Below are 21,006 nucleotides of genomic sequence, written 5' to 3'. Positions count from 1 at the left end.
AGAGCGCAGCGTTTGGGATTGAGCACAGCCCTGGCAGCTGTGGGTGCTAAGGGTGACCTGTGACATCAGACACAGCCTCGTCCCTGCCCTCAGTGCCACACGGAGGGGCCCTGCCGAGCTCTCCCAAGGGCTTTGTGTTTGTGCCCCAGGGTGGAGGGGACATTTAATTGCTTGGCTGTTGCTCCAGCCCCAGCCACGCTGGCTGTGGTGTGGTGGGGCTGGTTCTGGTTCCAGGACCCGGCTGATGGCAATCCAGGATCCAGGGTTATGGCAAGGAGGGGTGAGCTGCTGTCCATCTCTCCCTTCTCTTCCAATCATTCCCTGACTTTCCTGCAGGTTGGGGAGGCTCAAGCTTTATTTTAAACACAAATCTTGTTGTTTGAGCAGGACATGTGTTAGGAACAGATGCCCAGCAAGGACATATTGGGAAAAAACACTCAAGATCTCGAGCTTTGACACCTCCTCATTGCACTGGAATTGCCAGCAGTGGACAAAGCCTCGTCCACAGGGTGGGTCAAGGGTGGTGAGCAAAAATGAGAGAAAACTGATTAATTATGTGGCTTTGGAAAGGGAGTTTCCTGCTCTTTGGGGTCCTTGCTGGTTTGGTTCTTGCTTGTCCCTATCACATAATATATTGCATTTGGCATTGCTGTGTAAAAGTAGGAAGAGGGAAAGCTGAAGCATAAGGGGCTTCAGCTAAAAAGTTTTAAAAACTAAAAATCCTCATCCCCAGGTCCTGGCTTTTTCTGTCCCTTTATAACTCAAAGGAGTTTAGATCCTAGCTACAGTTTTGGAGAAGTGAAGTTGTTATCAAACTTTCCAGACCTCAGAGAGATGACAAAGCCCCTCCATGAGGACCCCAGCAAGTGCCTTAAGGGACAAAGAGCAGCAGAGCACAGTCATGGTCTTGGCAAGGGAATAAGGAAGGAACCCAGATCCCCCCAGCCTTCCTTGACTGTCCCAAAGGAGAAATCTGTGGTGTGAGGCGGGGAAGGGAGAGCAGATGGGCCTGGCAGGGTGAAACCTCTGCCCTTGGTTTCTGCAGTCTGCTAAGTTTTAATTTGGGAATTTCTGGTCTAATAACAGAGAGAGAAGTGGGGAACAGGGCAGGAGGCACAAGGAAACTGGGAAACCCCAGCCGAGATCTGGGGGTGGGTGGGAAGTTCCTGCTATTTCTGCTGTCCCTGCAGGACTTTCTGCTGTACTTTGTGGTGGATTTTGTACTTTTATGACCCTTTTAAGACCTGGAACCTGCTTAGAACATTTCTTTCCTCCCCATGTCCCACAGCCCAGCAGCTCCCGGTGTAGCTGCCAAGTCTGGGAGCATCTCCATGGCACAGAGATGTTTCTCTGGATTCTTTGCTTCAGAAGTGGCTGCTCAGTCCTGTGGGGCCGACCTGGAGCCCTGGGACAGGGGTTAAATCCTCCAGGACCTGCTCCCAGTGGGTGCCATCATCCCAAAGGGGCTGGTGGCTGAACATTCCAGGGGGTGATGGGGTGAGCCCATGGGAAGCTCTCCCTCATTTGTCACTGCAGTGTTCTGCCCTGGCGGGTGGCTCAGGCGTGTCCCTCACCCTTGTATGGTCCCAGTGACATCCACATTCCCACAGGAGGCAGAGCCCTCTCATTCCCGGTGCCCTGGGTTGTTTGCAGGGCCTGTTTGGAGCAGAGGGAGGCAGCTCCTTCTCTGGGAATGATTTGGGAAGGGAGGAACAAGTTGGGATCTGCAGCCCCCAGTGCCAGAACCTCTCTGGGTAAATGCACCAATGCTCCATCTATCAGGAAAGCAAAAAAAAGAGGAGGATTTGTGATTATTGGGATGTTAAATATTCCCAAATTGTTCCACCCGAAGCTTCACTTCCCCTAAATCTCCCTTTGCCTCAGTTTCCTGTGGCATGGCTGTTCCAGACTGAGTGTGCCACAGCCCCCAGCCCTTGGTGGGACAAATATCGTGGCCACTTTCCTGATCCCGAGTGGCACTTCCAAGGATAATTCTCTTGAAATGCCATGTTCAAGTGGGTCACGTCCTCCTGTTCTCCTGGGGGTGACAGACAGCTGTAAATTTTAAAGAGAGCAGTGATCAGCCCCGAGTGGTGCTGAGCTGTGAGAAAAGGGATCAGGGAACAACTACAGAAAGGAGCTGAGACTAAAAGTAGGATTTAACAGGATCTGGATCTTCTCTCCCCGCTGACCTGAATGAGCTCCTTCTGCCAGGGAAAAGGAGCGAAACCTCTGAGATTTGTGAATTGGAGTTTTTAGGGCACACGTGGATTTGAGGGTGGGCAGAGTGGCTTTAATGTGGAGCTGCTCCAGATCCCTGTGGGTCATTCCAGGGGTGATGGGATGAGCCCATGGGAAGCTGTCCCTCAATTGTCACTGCGGTGTTCTGCCCTGGCGGGTGGCTCGGGGGTGTCCCTCACCCCTGTGTGGCCCCAGTGACATCCACAAGTTCAGGAGATCCTGGAGCCATCCAGGGCAGGCTCCTGTGCTGTGCTCAGGCTCAGACACAGATGTCACAGCAGGATGTCCCTCTCTGCTCTTCTCAGAGCCCTGCCAAGCTCACTTCATCCAACAGCTCCTGACCGGTGACAAAGGTGTTCATGTGTGTTTGGTGTCCCTGCCAGCCTGATCTTGTCACCTTGCTGGATGGCCTGAGCTCCAGCCAGCCCTGGGACTGAGGTAACTCTGTGACTGTAACAGTGACCTGCAGGGACCAGGGCCGGGGAGCAGGACCTTGTCTGCTCCTTGTCCTGCTCAGCTCTGCCAAACCTGTCCCCAGCAGGATTCCTCCATCCCTGGGAGAGACTGGGAGACAGCCCCGACCCCGAGGGTGGCCAGGACACTGCTGAAAGGGGAGAGTGTGTGTCCAGCACTACTGCTCCAGGGATGGATGGATGGATGGATGGATGGAGGGATGGATGGATGGATGGATGGATGGATGGATGGATGGATGGATGGATGGATGGATGGATGGATGGATGGATGGATGGATGGATGGATGGAGGGATGGATGGAGGGATGGATGGATGGATGGATGGATGGATGGATGGATGGATGGATGGATGGATGGATGGATGGATGGAGGGAGGGATGGATGGATGGATGGGGGATGGATGGATGGATGGATGGATGGATGGATGGATGGATGGATGGAGGGATGGATGGAGGGATGGATGGATGGATGGATGGATGGATGGATGGATGGATGGATGGATGGATGGAGGGATGATGGATGGATGGATGGATGGATGGATGGATGGATGGATGGATGGATGATGGATGGATGGATGATGGATGGATGGATGATGGATGGATGGAGGGATGGATGGATGGATGGATGGATGATGGATGGATGGAGGGATGGATGGATGGATGGATGGATGGATGGATGGATGGATGGATGGGGGATGGATGGATGGATGATGGGTGGATGCATGCATGCATAGATGCATAGGTGCATGGATGGATGGATCCAGCTCAGGGCTGGGAAGCCAGTGGTGACATGGAAGAGCTTTTCTAAGAGGTTTGATCCCCTTTTCCATGCTCAGCTGGAGGGATGTGTTAAGCTGCAGCATCTGCTCCCAAAAGCCTGTGATGGGCTGTCCTCCCTGTCTGGGTCCTTCTCTTTAAACAAAGAGCCATCATTTTTCTGGCTTGCTTTCAGGCTAAAAGGGTAAGAGGAAGAAAATCCTCCAAGATCCTAGAATCCCAGACTCATTTAGGTGGAAAGGACTTCTGAGACCATTGAGTCCAACCTGTACCTGATCCCCACCTTGTCACCAGCCCAGAGCACTGAGTGCCACCTCCAGTTTTTCCTTGGTGACTCCACCACCTCCCTGGGCAGCCCCTTCCAAGGCCTGATCACCCTTTCCATGAAGAAATTCCTCCTGATATCCAACCTGAACCTCCCCTGGAGCAGTTTGAGGCCATTTCCTCTTGTCCCACCAATGCTGTGAGCTGGGGTTCATTAAACCAAGGTGGTACCAGCCCAGAGATCTCCCACCTTCCCTCACCAGTCCCACACCATCTTAAGCCCAGGAGAGGAGACAGAAGATCCTCTTGGCCATGTTTTTCAGATCCCTGCTATGAGGGAAGGGCCCAGATCTGAGTTCCTGATCAGAACTGGCATCAGAAGCTTTGCAGGCCCATGATCTGCAATCAGCTCCTGGGCACGTGGAGCCCTTCCAGGGCTCAGCTGTGAGAATCAGCTCATGCAGAGGATGCTCCATCTCCTGCTGGCTCCCTCCAGCCCTGCTGCAACCCCCTGGGGATGTGGAGCCACAGGAACCTCCAGCATCCAAACTGCTGCAAGGCCTTCCATGATCCACACCTCTGCAAGGAGATCGCTCAGCTTGGCAGATCTGAAATCCCCATGCCGACAGATGGGGTCTGACAGCAGCAGAGGGGAGACATCCCTTCCCTTCCTGGAGCCTCCCAAGGGCTCCTCGATAACCCTGGTGCTGGGAAAGCTCTGTGGTTCCTGCAGGAATCGTCTCCCAGGTGGATGTTTGGTTCCTCAGGGGAAGGAGGCAGCAGCTGTGCGTCAGCACAGCCATTGCACAACCCCCCAGGCTGGGAAGGGCTGATGGATCCAGCTGAAAGGGGAATTTTGGGTCAGTGGAATATTGCTGTCAGCACTGGGCTGTGGCCAGGTTGCCGTGGAGACACCTGTGCCTTTGGGGTTTGGGTCCTGCAGGGAATCAAGGTGCTCTTTCACCCCATTTCCTGGAGGATTTTGGTGTTTCTGTGATCCTCTCTTCCACCTGCCCTGCTCTGAACTCATCCCCAACCACATCTGAGGAAGCGTGGAGGGCTGGGAGACACCAAACTCCTCCAGCAAGCCCAGGCAGCACCTGGTGAGCCCCACGTGCATCTCCAGCAGGCCTTTGGTGCCAGCAGCAGGGGACCTGCCCTGTGCAGCCTCAGACCCGTCACCCCCAAGGGACAATGCCAGCGTGGGGGTGACACAGCTGGAGCTGGGCATTACCTGCAGAGCTGTGCTCTGCCCAGGGCACCTGCATTGGCAGACAATATCCAAATTCCCATCTCTAAAATCAGGCCAAGAGCCCAGCCCTGCGCAGGGTGGAAGGTGAAGGCTCCAAAGGCTGGGAGGTGTTTTGGAGTCCCAAGCCTTGGGAACATGGTCAGGCAGGTTCTGATGGAGCCAGGGATGAAATCTAAGGGACGAACTTGCAGCCAGCCTGGTGAGCAGTGGGAAAGCCACCGGAGCAGCCAGCTCGAGCATCTGCCACCCCTCGTACCTGTGGCAGGAGGAGACAGAGCCAGTGCTGGGGCCTCTGGGGAGAGAAGGAACATTCTTGCCCAGAACCAACCTGTGCCGAAAATACTCCGTGATGAATTTTCTGCCTTTTTGATTGCCTTTTACCTGCGAGTTATTAAAAACAGGGAGAAGGGAGATGATGTCCTGGTGGGAGGATGAGTGAGCGTTGCCATGGCAGAGGGGGGATGCTGCAGCTCAACCCGGACCACAGTTCATGAGGACAGAGGCTGGTGGACAGCCCGGGAAGCCAGGGAAGGGGGGTTGTGCCATCCAGCCGAATCCAAAGTCAGTATTTGGCCTGGACACTGCTCCACAGCCTCCCCTGCTCTCCCACCTGGCTCTCTCCTCCTGCTCTCCCAGCCGGATCGGGTTTCCCCCTCCCTGAGCTCACCCCTTCCCAGCGACGTTCTTATCAGGCTCAGGGCAAGGAAGAAGCCGGGATTTGGGGGGGTTCAAGAGATTAGGAAAGAATTTGCCTCTGGGAATCTCTTTCCTCCATCTGCCCGGGATAAATTGCGCGGTGGAGGTGGAGGCTTTGCAGCTCCGCGGGGCACTGCTCCGAGCTAAACGTGTGGAGGCAAAAACGCTGCCGGTCCCTCCCCGCTGCGGGAACGGGGTGTTGAAAGGTCCTGGGAAGGGTGAGGAGAGCTCTCTATCCCATGGCTCCATGTAAGGATGAAGTGGGAGGGTGTTTTGCCGGAGCTCTGCGAGTGCAGACGGTGCCTGTTCAGCCCCTGGCATCTTTCCTGGAAGGACCAGCTCACCCACGGGAGGCAGGAACAAGGAACAGACCTGGGGGCAGCATGGGAAACGTGATTAACTGGGAGGAAAAGGGATTTCATTTGGCCTGTTTATGATTTTCTTCTTTCATCATCTCCCTATAAAGCAAATGCCATGGCAGTGAGCAGCCCTGATCCTGCTGGAGTGGGAATGTGACTGGGAAAACTCTGCTGAGACTGTGCCCACCGGTGTGGGGGCTGTGTGCAACCCCCTCCCCGCTCCATCCCTCCGGCTTCCACGCACATTGTTCATCCCTCGGTGTGCTCAGTCCTGTCCCTGCCAGAGAGGGCAAATCCCTGTCCCGGAGAGCAGAGGCTGCTCCTGAGCTTGTGTGCTGAGAGCTCCTGAAGCAGGGCCTGGATCCAGCCTCACCGGGTGTCCTGGGCAAGGCAGTGCCTGCTTTATTCCTCCTTTAGGCCTTGCTAAAGAAAAATGTCAGCACTGTGGGTGTGAAATGGTACAGTTTCAGGGATTTGGGTTTTTTTAGCCTGAAACTTCTCCATAAGAGCAACATCCTCAAAATGGGGTGTGCCAGGCTGGTCCCAGTCACTGCTGCCCCACATCCCTGGCACAGGAGCTTCTGCCTGAGGCTGTTCCTGCTTGTGCTGAGCTGGGGGCTCGGGATAACCCCCATAGGCAGGGCCAGAGCCTGTGGGTTTTTGCAACTCCCCAGATGGGATTCTTCATCTCCTCCCTATATCCTGGGAGTGGGTGGGATGGGACATTCCCTCTCCCACCCACCCAGGAGGTGCTTGTGGCTGTGATGGGGCTCCAGGGACAGGAACAGGGACATCAGAGGGGTGGTAGGGCAGTGAACCTCTCCAAACACTGCCAAATGGGACAACACTGGAGTTGTCTGAGCACTGCTGACCCCAGGGGTTTTCTTATTCTCTCTCCTTACCTGTGCCCAGCAGGTTTCTGCTCCACCTGTGCACCTCCATCCATCCATCCATCATCCATCCCTCCCTCCATCCATCCCTCCCTCCATCCATCCATCCCTCCATCCATCCATCCCTCCCTCCCTCCCTCCCTCCCTCCCTCCATCCCTCCATCCATCCCTCCATCCCTCCCTCCATCCATCCATCCCTCCCTTCATCCATCCCTTCATCCATCCCTCCATCCATCCCTCCATCCATCCATCCATCCCTCCCTCCCTCCATCCCTCCATCCATCCATCCCTCCATCCTTCCCTCCCTCCATCCCTCCATCCATCCATCCATCCCTCCATCCTCCCACAGCTGCCTCAGACACTCGGGGCTGGGCCCTTGTCCCCTCCCGGTGCTCTCCGGGAGTGTCACAGAGGGACAAACCCCTCGCAGGTGCCCCCGAGGGCCGCACCCCGTGCCCGGGGCAGCCCCTGCGCCCGGGGCCGGGGCCGAGCTGCCTTTCGTGGTGCTCGGGCCCCGGTGATTGGGCGCTATTTTGCTCCGGCTCCCTCCGGCAGCTGTTGCTGTTCTTTACCCGGCAGAGCCGGGGCCGCCCGGGCGCTGCAGCCGAGGAGGAGGCGGCGGCCGACCCCAGGTAAGAATTTCTGCGGCTTTTAAGCCCTGATGTGGGGCAGCCCCTGGCCAGCCCCTGGCCACAGCCCGGCTCCCTCTGGCCAAGAGGGACCGGGAGCCGCGGGGCTCATCCCCGGGCGAGGGTGACAGCGAGAGCGGGGCAGACGGGGGGGCTATTTTTGGAAGTTTCTTTGATGTGAGTCAGCGGTGAAGGCGACCTCGGGAGCCCGTGCAGGAGAAGTCCCAGCGGCAGCGGAGCTGATTATTTGTTAAGTGGCTGCGATTTTGAGCGTTTACGGGCGGATCTGTGAGGGGCGAGAGTCCCGAGGAGCGGGATGGGCGGGAGGGAGGGAGCGATGGGAGCGCTCCTGGGCAGGGGCAGGGCGAGCCGAGGGCTGCAGCTGCACTTGGGGCTGCGGGTGAGCAGCCCTGCCATGGGCAGAGTGTCCCTGGCATTGGTGGCCATCCCTGCCCTGTGGCCACCCCTGCCCTGTGGCCATCCCTGCCCTGTGGCCACCCCTGGCACTGTGGCCATCCCTGCCCTGTGGCCATCCCTGCCCTGTGGCCATCCCTGCCCTGTGGCCACCCCTGGCACTGTGGCCACCCCTGGCACTGTGGCCAGCCCTGCCCTGCTCGGCCTGGGCAGTGGCTGTGCTTGGATCACCAGCCCAGGAAGGCTGTTCCTGCAGGTGACATGGTCCATCCCGGCTGGGGACAAGGATCCTGCGTGGGCTGTGCAGCCCTGGAGTGCTTCCACCTCGTGCCAGGGCACAGAGCCCCAACTCCTGCCCAGAGGGGACAGACCCGGACATGGATCTGGTCAGCTCTGGGGCCAAGTTCATGCCTTTGGGGCAAATGGCAGGGAAGGACACCTGCCTGCCCCTGGGTCTGGAGCCTGTTTGGGCTTCTCCATCAGGGTGAAGCCCAAGGGGTGGGGATGTGGAAGGAGCCTGGCACTCTGTGACAGGGCACTGGGCTCAGCTGAGGGCTGGGGAGCCCAGCACGGGTGTGCTGTGGGCAGTGTTTGATCCTTCTCAGTTTAGTGAGGGTCCCTCGAGGTGACACAGTCCCTCTGCAGTCCCTTCCCTCCTGAGCAGAAGCTGGAGGAAGATCTGGGGTGCCCTGAGGCCACCAAGGGGCTGTCCAGGTGGGCAGGGAGAGCTCACAGGTGGCCAAGGAAGGACAGGAGCAGAGGTTTCTTGTTCTCACCGTGAGCCGTGGCCACTGGTGGGGTGTGTGAGACTCTGCAGGCCACAGCTCAGCCTGGCAGAGATGGTTCTTTGTGGTGGTGTCACTTCACAGGGTGACCCTGGGCATTGAGGGACACCTGTGTGACACCAGCTCCATGGGAACATGGACTGTGGCCAGGGAGAAGAGGAACAGAGGCTCGGGCCCTCCTCCACCTTCCTGGTGCTCCTCTGTGCCCAAAACCAGGGTGAATGATTGAGAAGCTCAAAACCACAGCAAGCACATGGAGGGAAACACTTTGAGGAGAAGTTCTCCACCTTTGTGCTTTCCCTGGGTGTGAGAATCCCCCCAGCCACCACGAGAGTCCTGGGGCAGCTCTGTCCCTTCCAGCAGAGAAAGGACCAGACTTCCATCACTTAAACAAACCAAGGACTCATTTTATTTCCTCTTGAAAGCAAAGACCTTTCAGAGCATGGCCAAAAGATTTCCTCTTATTTATCTGTTCTGCTTCCAACATTGAGTCGTAGGTTTCATCCTGGGAACTGCTATCTTTTCTCAGTATTCCACACGGGGGAAATAAACTAAATCTGGCTCAAAGGGGCCAAAATTTCTTCCTTCTGGGGAGGATGTAGCACATGAGGCACTGGGCTTGGAGATGCCCAAAGGGCTGAGGCCAGCGATGCTGGGACCCTGTGGGGCCTTCCCACCCCTGCAGCTCTCCCAGGGCAGAGAAGCCCACAGGACCCTGAGGAGCCCATCCCCCTCCCCAGCCCCTCCTCGTGTCAGAGCCCTGGGGACCCTCACTCTGCTCTCCCACTTCCCAGCTGGGAAAAGCCCTGGGAGTCCTTCCTGGGCTTTCCAGTTCCCTTGAGCTCCTTTTTGAGGTCTGGTTGCTCCATGGTCGCTGGGACTTCTCCTGCTGTCCAGGCTCTGGCCTTCCAGTGCCCAGCCTTGTGTTTTCAGGGTGCCCGAGCACACCCTGGGCTGTTGGTCCTGCCATGTGCCCTGGCAGGGAGGTCGCTGTCCCTTGGGCTGCCACTCCCCTGGGATGTGCAGGTTGGTGACATTTTGGGGCTCAGAGTCCCAGACCTTCCCAGAGCTCCCGTTGTACCCCCTCGATGCCTGGGGGGGCTTTTTGCTGACTTGGGACACCTCTCTGCACCCACGGGTGACTCAGCAACACCAACTGGGGAAACACGGCCAGATGTCCCCTCTCTGCAGGCTGGGGGTGTCACCGAGGGGTCTACACCCCCCAGCCCCTGGTGACTGCCACCTCCCCAAATCTGTCACCTGAGGAGCCGTGCTGTGCTTGTCTTTGACAGATGCCAATGCTCCGGTGAGCAGCGACAGCCACGGGGAGAGCGCTGGAGCCCATGTGAGTGCTCAGGGTCAGGGTGGGGGTGCCAGGGGGATCCCTGTGCCAGGGCAGGGTCAGGGGGTGCCAGGGATGGATCCCTGTGCCAGGGCAGGGTCAGGGGGTGCCGGGGTTGGATCCCTGTGCCAGGGCAGGGCAGGGGGTGCCGGGGATGGATCCCTGTGCCAGGGCAGGGCATGCCAGGGATGGATCCCTGTGCCGTGGAAGGGTCGGGAGGTGCCAGGGATGGATCCCTGTGCCAGGGCAGGGCAGGGCAGGAGATGCCGGGGGGATCCCTGTGCCAGGAAGGGTCAGGAGGTGCCAGGAATGGATCCCTGTGCTGGAGCAGGGGGTGCCTGCGGGGGATCCCTGTGCCAGGGCAGGGGGTGCTGGGAATGGATCCCTGTGCCAGGGCAGGAGGTGCCGGGGATGGATCCCTGTGCCAGGAAGGGGCAGGAGGTGCCAGGGATGGATGCCTGTGCCGGGGCAGGGCAGGGGCCGAGCTGGGGCTGTCCCACAGTGACATTCCGCCCGGCAGTGTTGCAGCACGTCCATCCCGGGGCAGCCCAAGGTCCCCCAGCTGTCGCTGTCACTGATCCGTGCCGGTGGGCAGCTTTTCCTGGTGGCACTGACCAACACCCAGCCCGGCCACCAAAGCCCCGCTCAGCAGCGAGCCCGGAGCGCAGCGCGGCTCCCTCCGCTCCCTCCACATCCACCCCGCCCTCAGTGGATGCTGCAGCCCCGATCCAGCCCCGAGAGTTGCCCGGGGGGATCCCAAGCATGGCCTGGGGACCCTCAGTCTCCAGCCCTCCCGTGTGAGGCTAACTCATGGCTAAATCCAGCTTAAATAACGTAAAATACACCCCTGTTTGGAGGCTGTTGAGGTGAACACACGCCCCGGGTGCTGCAGGAGCCGGGTTGGTGCCTCTCGCTGGGGCAGCACCGGCTCAGCCCCGGGGACCCCCAGAGCAGCCTGTCCCTGTCCCCCCGGCCACGCTCTGTGCCCTCCCCGCAGGGAATAGAGGAGAGGAGCCCCCGGCGCGGCGTCTCCGAGGCAGAGACAGGAGCCGGACATGCCAGAGCCAGCCCCGCTCGGCGGGGACAGGAAAGCGGCGGAGAAGAAGCGGGTGGAGAAGGTGGGAGCCAAGGGCAGCGCTGCCGGGCCTCCAGGTGGGTGTGTGGGAAAGGCCTTCCCTGGCCCAGAATGGCCACCCTGGCCCCAGGTGGCCACAGTCCCTTGTCCCTGGCCAGCCCGGGAGGCACTGCCTGCCCACGGAGCAGTGACAGGAGGAGCTGTGTTCTCCACAGTCCCCGGGGAAATCAGTGACACGGGGATGGAGATGGGGCTCCTCAGCCGCCCGCCAGACCCTCCACTTCTCCTCCTCCTCCTCTCCACCCTGCCCAGATTTGCTGCTGGAGGAGGAGCACGGGCAGAGCGTTTCCCAGCTTGATCCCCAGGATACTCTAATGCCACCAGGGCCCAAACCCCTTGGTCTCAAACCCCGGACTCTTGTCCCCACTGCTGCAGAGCAACTCCTGTCCCTGTCCCTGTCCCTGTCCCTGTCCCTGTCCCTATCCCTGTCCCTGTCCCTGTCCCTGTCCCTGTCCCTGTCCCTGTCCCGAGTGGGCTGTGCAGGAGGATGTTAAGATCTCTTCCCACTCCCCAGCTCAGAGCCCTTTGCCTCTTCCCAGTTCCCTCCAGTAACATTTTTCCGTGGGGCCCCAGTCCCCAGGAGCCTCCCCGTGCAGAGCAAGGTGGAGCCGCCCAGCCTGGACGCTGCGGAGGAGCCGCTGCTCTGGGAAGGGCTCACCCTCAACAAGTGCATCCTGGTGGCCTCCGTGGTCGCCCTGCTCAGCGTCACCTTCCAGCTGCTCCAAGGTGAGGAGGGAGCCGGACGGAGCGGGGAGGGGTGGCCGGACCGTGCTGCCACCTCCCGGCTCCTGTCCCCTCCTCTCTTCCAGCGCCATGCTCCAAGGAGGGACTCGCTCGCGGCCGGCAGGAACCTCCGCCCGCTCCCATTCCCGGTGGGTCCGGGGCTCCGTCCCTCCCTGATCCCCGGATCCAGCCGGAGACAGGCCCCGGGAGCCGCTGTCGGGGACATCCAGCCCGAATAGCCTCAGCTGACCTGTCCCTCTCCCCTCCCAGAGGTCGTGAGCCCCAAGGTGGAGGAGATCCCGGAGGTGGTGACTGCCCAGCCTGCGCCGCCACCAGAGAGCAGCGCGGTGGAGGATGATGGTGATGACGAAGACGGTGACGATGACGATGACAGCGAAGCTGACAGCAACCTGGTACGGGTCGGGGTGGCACCCCCGGGGCAGGGAGCAGCTTGTCCCTGGGGGGAGGGATGGAGGGGTCCTGGTCCTGGGCTGCATCATCAGTTCCTGGTCCCCTCTGTCCCCACAGGCAGAACCCTGGATCTTCAAGAAGTGGTTTGGCCGCACAACACCAGAGGATGAGGACAAGGATGGGGACAAGGATGGGGACAAGGATGAGGACAAGGATGAGGACAAGGATGAGGATGAAGACAAGGATGAAGAACCTGCAGATGTCCCTGAGGTGCCAATGGCTGTGATGGAGGGGAAGAAGAGCCAGGAGAAGCAGGAGAAGCTGGAGAAGGAGGAGGAGGAGGAAGAAAAGGAGGAGAAGGAGGAAGGAAAGGAGGAGAAGGAGGAAGAAAAAGAGGAGAATGAGGAGGAGGAGGAAGAGGAGGAGGAGGAGGAGAAGAAGAAGGAGAAGAAGAAGGAGAAAGCCTGGGAAGGCCGCGCTGTGCATGCAGAGCGGAGCAGCCGGAGGGAGGCACGAGCCAAGGACAGGACACCGGGGGACAAACCCGGCAGAGTCCCCAGGGCCCCCAGGGAACCGGAGCAGCAGCCCCAGAGGAAGCGGGACCGGGAGAGGAAGGAGAGGAAGGAGAGACGGCGGGAGCGGGATGAGCCCAGGAGGGAGGGGTGGAAGGGCCGTCCCGGCAGGGCTGACGGCGGCCGGGAGAGCCCGAGGCGGGACTGGAAGCAGCAGAAGGGCAGGAAGCCCTGGGAGGCGGCGCCGGGCAGGGACGGCAGGGCCAGGGAGGGCAAGAGGCGCGACTGAGGCTGGGGCGGGCGCGGGGCTCGATGACGCTGGATCCGGGGAGATCCGATCCCACCACTGCCCCCGGCAAGGGACCCCTGCCCCTGCCTGCCCTCCAGAGACACCCCCCGGCATGGGCAGCACCCCAGGACCCCCGAGCAGCAGCAGAGCAGCCCAGGAGCCTGGCACCAGCCTCCCCGGGGACTTTGGGTCCCCCGGATCAAAGGCGACCTGAAAGGACTCGTGGAAGGAGCTTCCTGGGCCTCGTTACCTCTCCATCCCCACCCCAAATCCCTCTGCAGTTCCTCTCCACTCGTGGTTCCGGGGATCCCGGTGAACAAAATTGTGTCCAGACTGTGCAGCTCTCGGGTTAATGGTTTTATTGAAAGCAAATCAAGAGAGAAGAATATTCTGAGTTACGGAACCAGGCTGCAGCCGTCCTCAGAGGGACACCAGGGACACAACCCCCGGCCTCACCGAGCCCAGTGCCACTGCTGGGGGTGGCCCAGAAGGTGCTGGTGACAGAGCAGGGCTGGAGCCCTTCCCCCAGGGATCCCTGCGGGCCTCGCCTTCTCCGAGTCACTTTTAGGAAGGAAACACAAGAGCAATATCACACAGCCAGAGACGTTCACAGCCCCGACCCGTGGCAGGTTTCAGTATTTGCTAAATCAACAGTGGTTAAAATAAACTGTTTTCATTTTTAATAAAGCATTCAACTGGATGTTTAAAAAAAACATAGAAAAAAAAGGAAAACGAGAAAAGCCCTTGTCCCTGGTTATGTGTTTTGTCCCTGGTTATGTGTGTGTGTGTTTTCTGTGCTCCCTGAACCCGAGGGGCTCAGGACTAAACCTCCAGCCGTGCCTCCCCACGGGGACACTGCAAAACCCGAGGAGGAGTAGCCAGGACAAGCCCAGGAGCTGCTTCCCAAGAGTTTGCATCCCCGCTGAGGGCTGGGCTCAGCTGGAAGATGATCCGGGGCAGGCGGCCCGTGCTGAGGCCGCCGGGGACGCGGAGCAGGTGCTCTGGCAGCCGTCTGCTCCCGCTCCCTTTAATGGTGCGAGCAGCCCGGGAGGTGTAACGGGATCGCTCCCTCCTCCTCCCCCCGCCGCCGCAGCGGGGTCAGCGCGGGGGGACGCAGATGTGACCTGGCCGGGAGCCCCAAGCCCCGGCTGCTCCCGGCCCCGGCTCACAGAGACGTGTCCCAGGGCGAGGCGAGGCTCTGCGAGGGGATTTGGCCTCTTGTTCTGCTGTCACAGGTGGAGCCGTGGGGCCAAGGGGGTCCCGTGGGCTGGAGAATGGCCAGAGGATCCTGCAAGGCTTGGAGGAAGCAGCACCTGCCCTTCCCAGCCACTACAGGAGCAGAAAGTGAGGGATAAATAAGAATGGTCCTGCCTGGATCTGCCAAGCTTTGCCCTCCCCTGTGCCCGCACCCAGCCCAAGCTGCCCCTCGGAGTCAGAGCCCGCGGGCACCTCGGGCATCCTCGGCAGCAGCAGCGGGGACAGCCCCAGTGGAACTCGGGGCAGCGCCAGGGACAGGCGTGGATGAACCCAGAACCAGAGCGACACTAACGAGCCAAACCATGGGGAAAGGACGCACGGGGAGCTCCCGTCTCGGCAAGAAGCACCGGATCCCGAGCCGGGAGGGCAAACCGGGAGAGGGGCGAGCGGGGAGGCCGGCGGGAGCCTCACCGGCAGCCGCACTCCTCTGCCACCATGTTGGGGAACTTGCGGATCTCCAGCCCGTCCGAGGAGAGGCTGATGATGAGCTGGTCCGAGTAGCGCACGGGCACGCAGCACGGAGCCCTGCGCAGCGCCGAGCCGCGCTCCTGCATGCCCAGCAGCAGCACCGTGTGCGAGAAGTAGCTGGGGACACGCGTGGACAGCGGCAGCCGGCAGGGCCCTTCGCAGTTGTTGGCCGCGTACACGGTGGGCATGACGATGAAGTGGCGGTCGCGCAGGTCGATGGTGAGCTCCTGCAGCCGGCAGTGCGCCTGGTGCCGAGCGCTGCGGTTCTGCCGCTGCACCTTCCTGCGCTCCTGCCAGCGCGCCCGCACCGACTGCAGCGCCTTCAGCAGCAGCAGCGTGCGCAGCTTCCGAGAGCCCGGGCCCCGCTCGGCCGCCTCGGCCTGCCCCGGCCCCACGGGGAAGTAGCAAAAGGTCAGGAGGCGCTGGAAGAGCGCCGCGTTGGCTTGGAAAGCCGGGATGTCCCTGAGCTCCTGGATGAGCACCTGCAGTTTGCCCATCAGCAGCTGCAGCACGGTGCCCTCCGGCTGCCAGTCCCCCAGGTGCTGCTCCAGCACGGCCCCGCTGTCCTGCGGCAGCAGCAGCACCGAGGGCTCCTCCGACTGCACCAGCCGCTCCAGCGCCGCCTCCTCCGACAGGTTGAGCAGCTGGTGAGGGAGGGTCTCCATCACCTCGAAGTCCAGCCAGTGGTGGGCACTGGGCTGGGGGGGCGGCTCGCTGGAGGAGCTCAGGAGCTGCCGGATGAACCGGGTCAGGATTGCCAGGAACTGGGCGCTGCCACCGGGCGCTGGGGACGAAGCGTTGGCTTGGCTGGGGGCAGTGGGGGTCGGCAGCTCCTCGGTGCCGGCCTGGGGTGGGCTGCAAGGAACACAGGGAGAGTCACAGGAGCCCCCGTGTACCCCGGAGGTCCCACCAGGCCGTGCCCCACAGCCATGCGTGGTGCCACAGCTGGGGCTGCCCCTGCCCCACCTCATCTCCCAGCCCCTGTGTTTTCCCGTGCCCGCAGTGACAGCCACGCACCTGAACTGTGGGTACGGAGCCGTGTCCACCACCCTCTCAGCAGAGAGGTAGGAGGATGGGGCCAAAGCCTCCTCTTCCTCCTCTTCCTCCTCCTCCTGCTGCCGTGACTTGGCCAGCAGCAGCAGCACCGGGGTCATCCGGGTGAAACATTTGTCATCGGAGCCGAACAGGAGCTGCTGCACCTCCGTGCGGGGCAGGGGGGCACCTGCTGCGGCCACGAGAGGAGAGGACACTGGTCTGGGGTCTCCTGCACATCCCCGCCGCCTCTCGCGGGCCTGAGAGGACCCCGAACCCCCAAGCGAGGACACGAGGGCAGGGATGCTGCTGTCCCCGGGGTGTCCCCCCGTCCCTACCTCCCGCTCCGCCGTGGACGGCCAGAGAAGCCGAGAAGCGGAGCCGCTCCGCGCTGCGGGTGACCGAGGCTGCGGCCGCTGCCAGCGCCAGGTACTGAGTGTCCCTGGAGAGGCAGAGCCTCTGCACGGAGGCACAAGACACAGAAACCCCCAGGGCGTGGGTGAGACGCCACGGGGGACACACTCATGTGAGCCCCCGCTGTGGTCCCTGCGGGCTGCGGGTCACCCAGGGAGCAGCGACAGGGAGGGTGGGGACCGCGGGGAGCTTCGCCCCCAGCCCCAGAGCTGCTCCGGGGGCCGCAGGGCGAAGGGAACCCCTGAACCCCCGAGGGGGCAGGCGGGGGATCAGGACCGCACACCGGGCTGGGTACCCCGGGCAGCCCCTCCGGCCCTGCAGGAGCTCCGGACAGGGCAAGAGCTCCATCTTCAGGCACGGCGAGAGCGGGAGACGGGGCGAAGATGCTGGGAGGGGACAGCAAAGGGACTGGGAGGGGTTGGCGAAGGGACTGGAGGGGTGACAAAGGGGCTGGGAGGGGATTGTGAATGGATTGGGAGGGGATTGTGAATGGATTGGGAGGGGATTGTGAATGAATTGGGAGGGGATAGCAAAGGGACCTGGAGGGGTTGCTGAATGAACTGGGAGGGATGACAAAGGCCCTGGGCAGCAGAGCCGGGGCAGCGCCTCCCGACCCCCTCTCCCACCAGGGCCCGGACCCACCTGGTCCCGAGCCAGCCCCGGGCCGGTGACCTGCAGCTCCTGCGGGTGCCCGGAGCCCTCCCGGTGGCCCAGGTAGAAGAGCATCACGGCGGCCTGCAGCTCTCCCAGAGCCCGTCCCACCTCGGCCTGGAAAATCAGCTGGAACCGCAGCTTCACCTGCGCTTCCCACTGCACTGGAACGGGGGAGACACGGCCGTGAATCCCCTCCGGGTGGGGAAGGGGCTTCGGGCCGAGCACTGTCCCCATGCAGGGACCAGAACACCTGGGACAGGAGCCCACAGGGTGAAGGGACACAGCAAATGCCGTTCCCGGCTCCAGGGAGATGGAGAGCGGGACACACCCCGCACCCGGTGAGCAGGGAGCTGCCTCCCCCCGGATTCCAAGGAAATCTGCTCTCCAGTGGCTCGGGGACTTTGTGGCCACTGCCCGGGGAAGAGCCACATCTCCACTGCCCGGCAGTGGTGAGTTCAGCTGAAAATCCAAATCCCAGGAGAGGAGGAAGATTTCAGGCTGAAAGAAACCATCATGGCTCTCTTGTTAGGGATTAAACTGGAGGGTGTTACTCCCTGGATAAAACTGGAGGGTGTTACTCCTTCTCCAGCACCGGGATCACCCCCGGGATGGGACAGGGGAGTGTGCTGAGGTTTTCCCACAAGGTTGAAGCTACAGGAGCAGCCCAGGACCCCGGGCTGCTCCACAGCCCCAGGAGTGGGACATCAGCACGGGCCAGGCTCATGGAACAGCGGGAGCAGCTGGGTCCGAGCCCCTCCTTTCTCCCCAGAGCGGGGATGGGACCCAAAGCCACCCACAGTGATAAGGCAGAAAGTGAGAAACACTCATGAGAGCAGAGCAGAAGCTACCAGGAATCACAGAATGTCCTGAGCTGGAAGGGATCCTCAAGAACCACCAGTCCCACCCCTGGCCCTGCACAGACGCCCCAACAATCCCACCCTGTGCATCCCTGAGAGCATTGTCCAGACACTGCTGGAATGTGGCACCTGGGTGTTGGTCAGAGGCAGGGACAGATGGCAGAGCCACGCTGCCATCCCCACTGACTGCTAAACCTCCTTAAAAACGTGCGCAGAAACATTTCACTCCATCATTTTGCTGTTTTTGAAGGGAACCCAACCCCCAAATTTAATTCTGTGTTTAAATCCCTGACCTCAGGCCAGCAAACAGCATCACCACCCCGAGCCCTGCATCCTTCCCCTCCCAGCTCCACCTCGGAGCCTGCAGGGCTCTCCCACCAACCTTCCTCCAGGTGCAGGACCAGGAATCTCTCCGGCCCCGGCTCCAGCACGTGCCGGTGGATCCTCTGCAGGGGATGGGGAGCAGCCGCTGCGTCCCCGGCCCCGCACAGCCCGAAGGTCCCCGGGAAGTTCCCGTCCCAGCTCCGGCGCCGCCTCAGCAGTTTGATGAAGCTGCTCTCGTAGTGGCTGAGCACACCCACCACCTCCAGGTGCCTCAGGGTGCCCCCGCCCTGCTCCATCCTCACCCTGCACACGGGCCCTTCCAGGCCCCCCAGGGGCCAGGGCTGCAGGCTGGAGCGGGACCCGACCGGGCCCTCCTCAGCCATTCCCTGCGGGCATTCGGCTCCCGGCTCAGGCTTGGAGAAGAGGCGAGTGGCAGCAGCCCTCCTGGACCTGGGTGCCTCCTGCAAACTTCCATTTCCCACCTTCCTCCCCTCTGCTTCCAGCCCCAGCTGCTCCGGCAGGCTCAGCTCCATCAGGGAATCCCTCTCCTCTTTCCTGGGCAGAGCTGCGGAGGGGAGCAGCAGCACCAGGCACAGCAGGAGCCCCCCGAGAGCGCTCATGGTCCCAGCTCAGCTCTTCCCTGGAGCAGCTCTCGCATCCCCAGCCCTCGGCAGGAGGAGGGAGGACGGCGTCTCCCTTTTAACCAGGGGTGGCCTTGAGTGGCCGAGGCACAGCCACCTCCCCTGAGCCGCCCCGGGGCTGTCGCGCTGCAGAGGAGCGAGGGAGGTGGCAAAGAAACGTTTTTTGTTCTATTTTTGGGTCCGCAGCTCCTTTTGGAAACGTGCAACAATCGAAGCTGTTGCGCTCGCTCGTAGGGATGCACGGCCTTGACTTTGGATGTTTTCTAAAGGAGGATGAGTGTCTGGAATGGGATCCTCATGGGGACTGGCACGTACAACCCCATCAGCACTGGAACACCGGGAGGGGAGAGTGAGCCAGAGCAGGAGGAGGGGAACAGGGGCAGATAATGGGCTGAAATAAGTAAATGTATGGAAAACCTTCCCCTCACACCCCGCAGCTCAACAGGCTGCTCTGGAAAAGGGCTTCACCCCAGGAATGAGAATCACGAGGGGCAGCAGCAGCCTGAGGACTTTCAACCCCCAGTATCCCTCTTAGAAAGCCTCACACAGATGCCTTGTAAGGACTTTTCCCTCCATGGGATGCCCAGAGTCACTGGAACAGCTGGAATTGCCAATGGCACCTGCCTAAAGCATCCTGGAAACCTGCCCTCCACCCAAGGCATCTCCTTATTCTGGCAAGGAGAAATGTCCTGACAAAAAATGTTCCAGGCCCTTCTCTGGAAGGGAAGACCTTTCTCTTTCCAAATCTTTGCAGTCTGGAGCTCAGGATTGTCAGAAACAGAGAGTGCCCAAACTGGAGCAGGACATGGACACCACAGCGAGGGCTGGAGGAGTCTGAGGTCACTTCTACAGCAGCTGACAAAGCCACAGAAATGCTCCAAGGGCTGGAGCCCCTCTGCCCTGGGGACAGGCTGGGAGAGCTGGGGGTGCTCACCTGGAGAAGAGAAGGCTCCAGGGAGAGCTCAGAGCCCCTTGCAGGGCCTGAAGGGGCTCCAGGAGAGCTGGAGAGGGACTGGGGACAAGGGATGGAGGGACAGGACACAGGGAATGGCTTCCACTGCCAGAGGGCAGGGCTGGATGGGAGATTGGGAAGGAATTGTTGGCTGTGAGGGTGGGCAGGCCCTGGCACAGGGTGCCCAGAGCAGCTGTGGCTGCCCCTGGATCCCTGGCAGTGCCCAAGGCCAGGCTGGATGTTGGAACTCCAGTCACTGAGAATTTCAGATTTCTGTGCTGACAGGCACTGACCCCCAAGGAAACACTGCATTTGATCTGAGGCTGTGGAGAGACTTCTAAAAAGAAGATAAAAAGCAACAGTTGGACACTGGGGCTTGGAGCAGCCTGGGATAGTGGAAGAGGTCCCTGCCCATGGCACAAGGTGGGATTTAATGTCCCTCCCAATCAAACCAGTCTGGGATACTGTGACTGACTGGGAGCATCCCAGCCCAGCAGCAGAGATGAAGGATTTGATTCCCCCACCAAGGGGTGCAGCTGCAGGATTCCTGTGGCTCCTCAACCAACCAGAACTGGTCAGGAAGCCCAGCCCTGGCCATGCCCTCACCCACTGAGCCCCCCAGGATCCCCCACTGACCCCCCAGTTCAGGGACAGGAACCTGGGACAGGCCAGAGATGTGGCAGAACTGCTGCTGCTTTTTTTATGGGAACCAAGTGATGGTTGGAAGGCAACATTCAGGATAAATAAACCCACAGAGAACTAAAAACTTGCCTGAACAGAGCTGTCAGTGGGAGGAGGACACACAATAAAATCATGTGACAGCAGGTACTACAGCATGGTACTGACACTTAAAGAATTATAACACTAAACTAAGATTTAACATCAGTAACAGGAGCCGTTCCATGTCCCCCCTCATTGAATGAACAGAGATAAAGGGCTTTGGTTGAATCAAAACTGATTAATGGGGGGTAATTAATGGGACACTCATCAGGCAGCCTGAGGGGGACACCTCAGGCCAAGACAGCTAAAGGAGATATCCAGTCAGGAGGGGGTGCCTTGAGATTCCCAATCCTTTGCCTCCTCTATGGAGAATTTCCAAAATAAAACCAGCCTGGGAATGTTTCCTGTATCTAAGGGGTAAGGAAAGTGAACTCACAGCAGCACAGGAAAGCAGAGGGAAAGGAAAATCCAAAACCTTTTAATGAACCTACAGAATC

The 21,006-nt window shown here is 60.4% G+C and overlaps 2 protein-coding genes across 6 annotated transcripts in view; one reads left to right on the top strand and one right to left on the bottom strand.

Annotated features, from left to right (window-relative positions):
• LOC134553464 (cilia- and flagella-associated protein 251-like) overlaps nucleotides 1–14,821 on the top strand; it is a 35,389-nt gene extending 20,568 nt beyond the window's left edge. For 2 of the 4 annotated variants that reach the window (XM_063403155.1, XM_063403157.1), the window contains exons 2-7: nucleotides 10,071–10,123; nucleotides 11,118–11,272; nucleotides 11,829–11,981; nucleotides 12,065–12,127; nucleotides 12,249–12,391; nucleotides 12,507–14,821. In XM_063403155.1, coding sequence (XP_063259225.1) covers nucleotides 11,176–11,272; nucleotides 11,829–11,981; nucleotides 12,065–12,127; nucleotides 12,249–12,391; nucleotides 12,507–13,190 — 1,140 coding nt within the window. In that variant the 5' untranslated portion in view covers nucleotides 10,071–10,123; nucleotides 11,118–11,175 and the 3' untranslated portion in view covers nucleotides 13,191–14,821. Of the gene's footprint in view, nucleotides 1–7,530; nucleotides 7,583–7,671; nucleotides 7,829–8,249; nucleotides 8,380–10,070; nucleotides 10,124–11,117; nucleotides 11,273–11,828; nucleotides 11,982–12,064; nucleotides 12,128–12,248; nucleotides 12,392–12,506 lie in introns of those variants that run through there. The other 2 variants (XM_063403156.1, XM_063403154.1) reach the window with 2 other exon arrangements.
• Nucleotides 14,822–14,843: 22 nt separating this feature from the next.
• AMH (anti-Mullerian hormone) lies at nucleotides 14,844–20,941 on the bottom strand. 2 transcript variants are annotated; one of them, XM_063403152.1, is made up of 5 exons: nucleotides 18,255–20,941; nucleotides 17,004–17,176; nucleotides 16,286–16,406; nucleotides 15,933–16,140; nucleotides 14,844–15,770 (listed from the first exon to the last, which is right to left on the bottom strand). In XM_063403152.1, exons 1-5 carry the CDS (start codon nucleotides 18,814–18,816, stop codon nucleotides 14,855–14,857), a joined length of 1,980 nt encoding a protein of 659 aa, XP_063259222.1. In that variant the 5' UTR covers nucleotides 18,817–20,941; the 3' UTR covers nucleotides 14,844–14,854. The 2 variants fall into 2 exon arrangements, with proteins under 2 accessions (XP_063259222.1, XP_063259223.1); XM_063403153.1 differs by having other exon boundaries at nucleotides 15,933–16,137.
• Between the last annotated feature and the right edge of the window lie 65 nt (nucleotides 20,942–21,006).

This window comes from Prinia subflava, chromosome 8, assembly GCF_021018805.1.
Source record: "Prinia subflava isolate CZ2003 ecotype Zambia chromosome 8, Cam_Psub_1.2, whole genome shotgun sequence".
In the NCBI taxonomy this organism is placed as follows: Eukaryota; Metazoa; Chordata; class Aves; order Passeriformes; family Cisticolidae; genus Prinia; species Prinia subflava.
The sequence above is the reverse complement of the archived record's forward strand: the minus strand, read 5'-3'. Positions and strand labels throughout refer to the sequence as shown.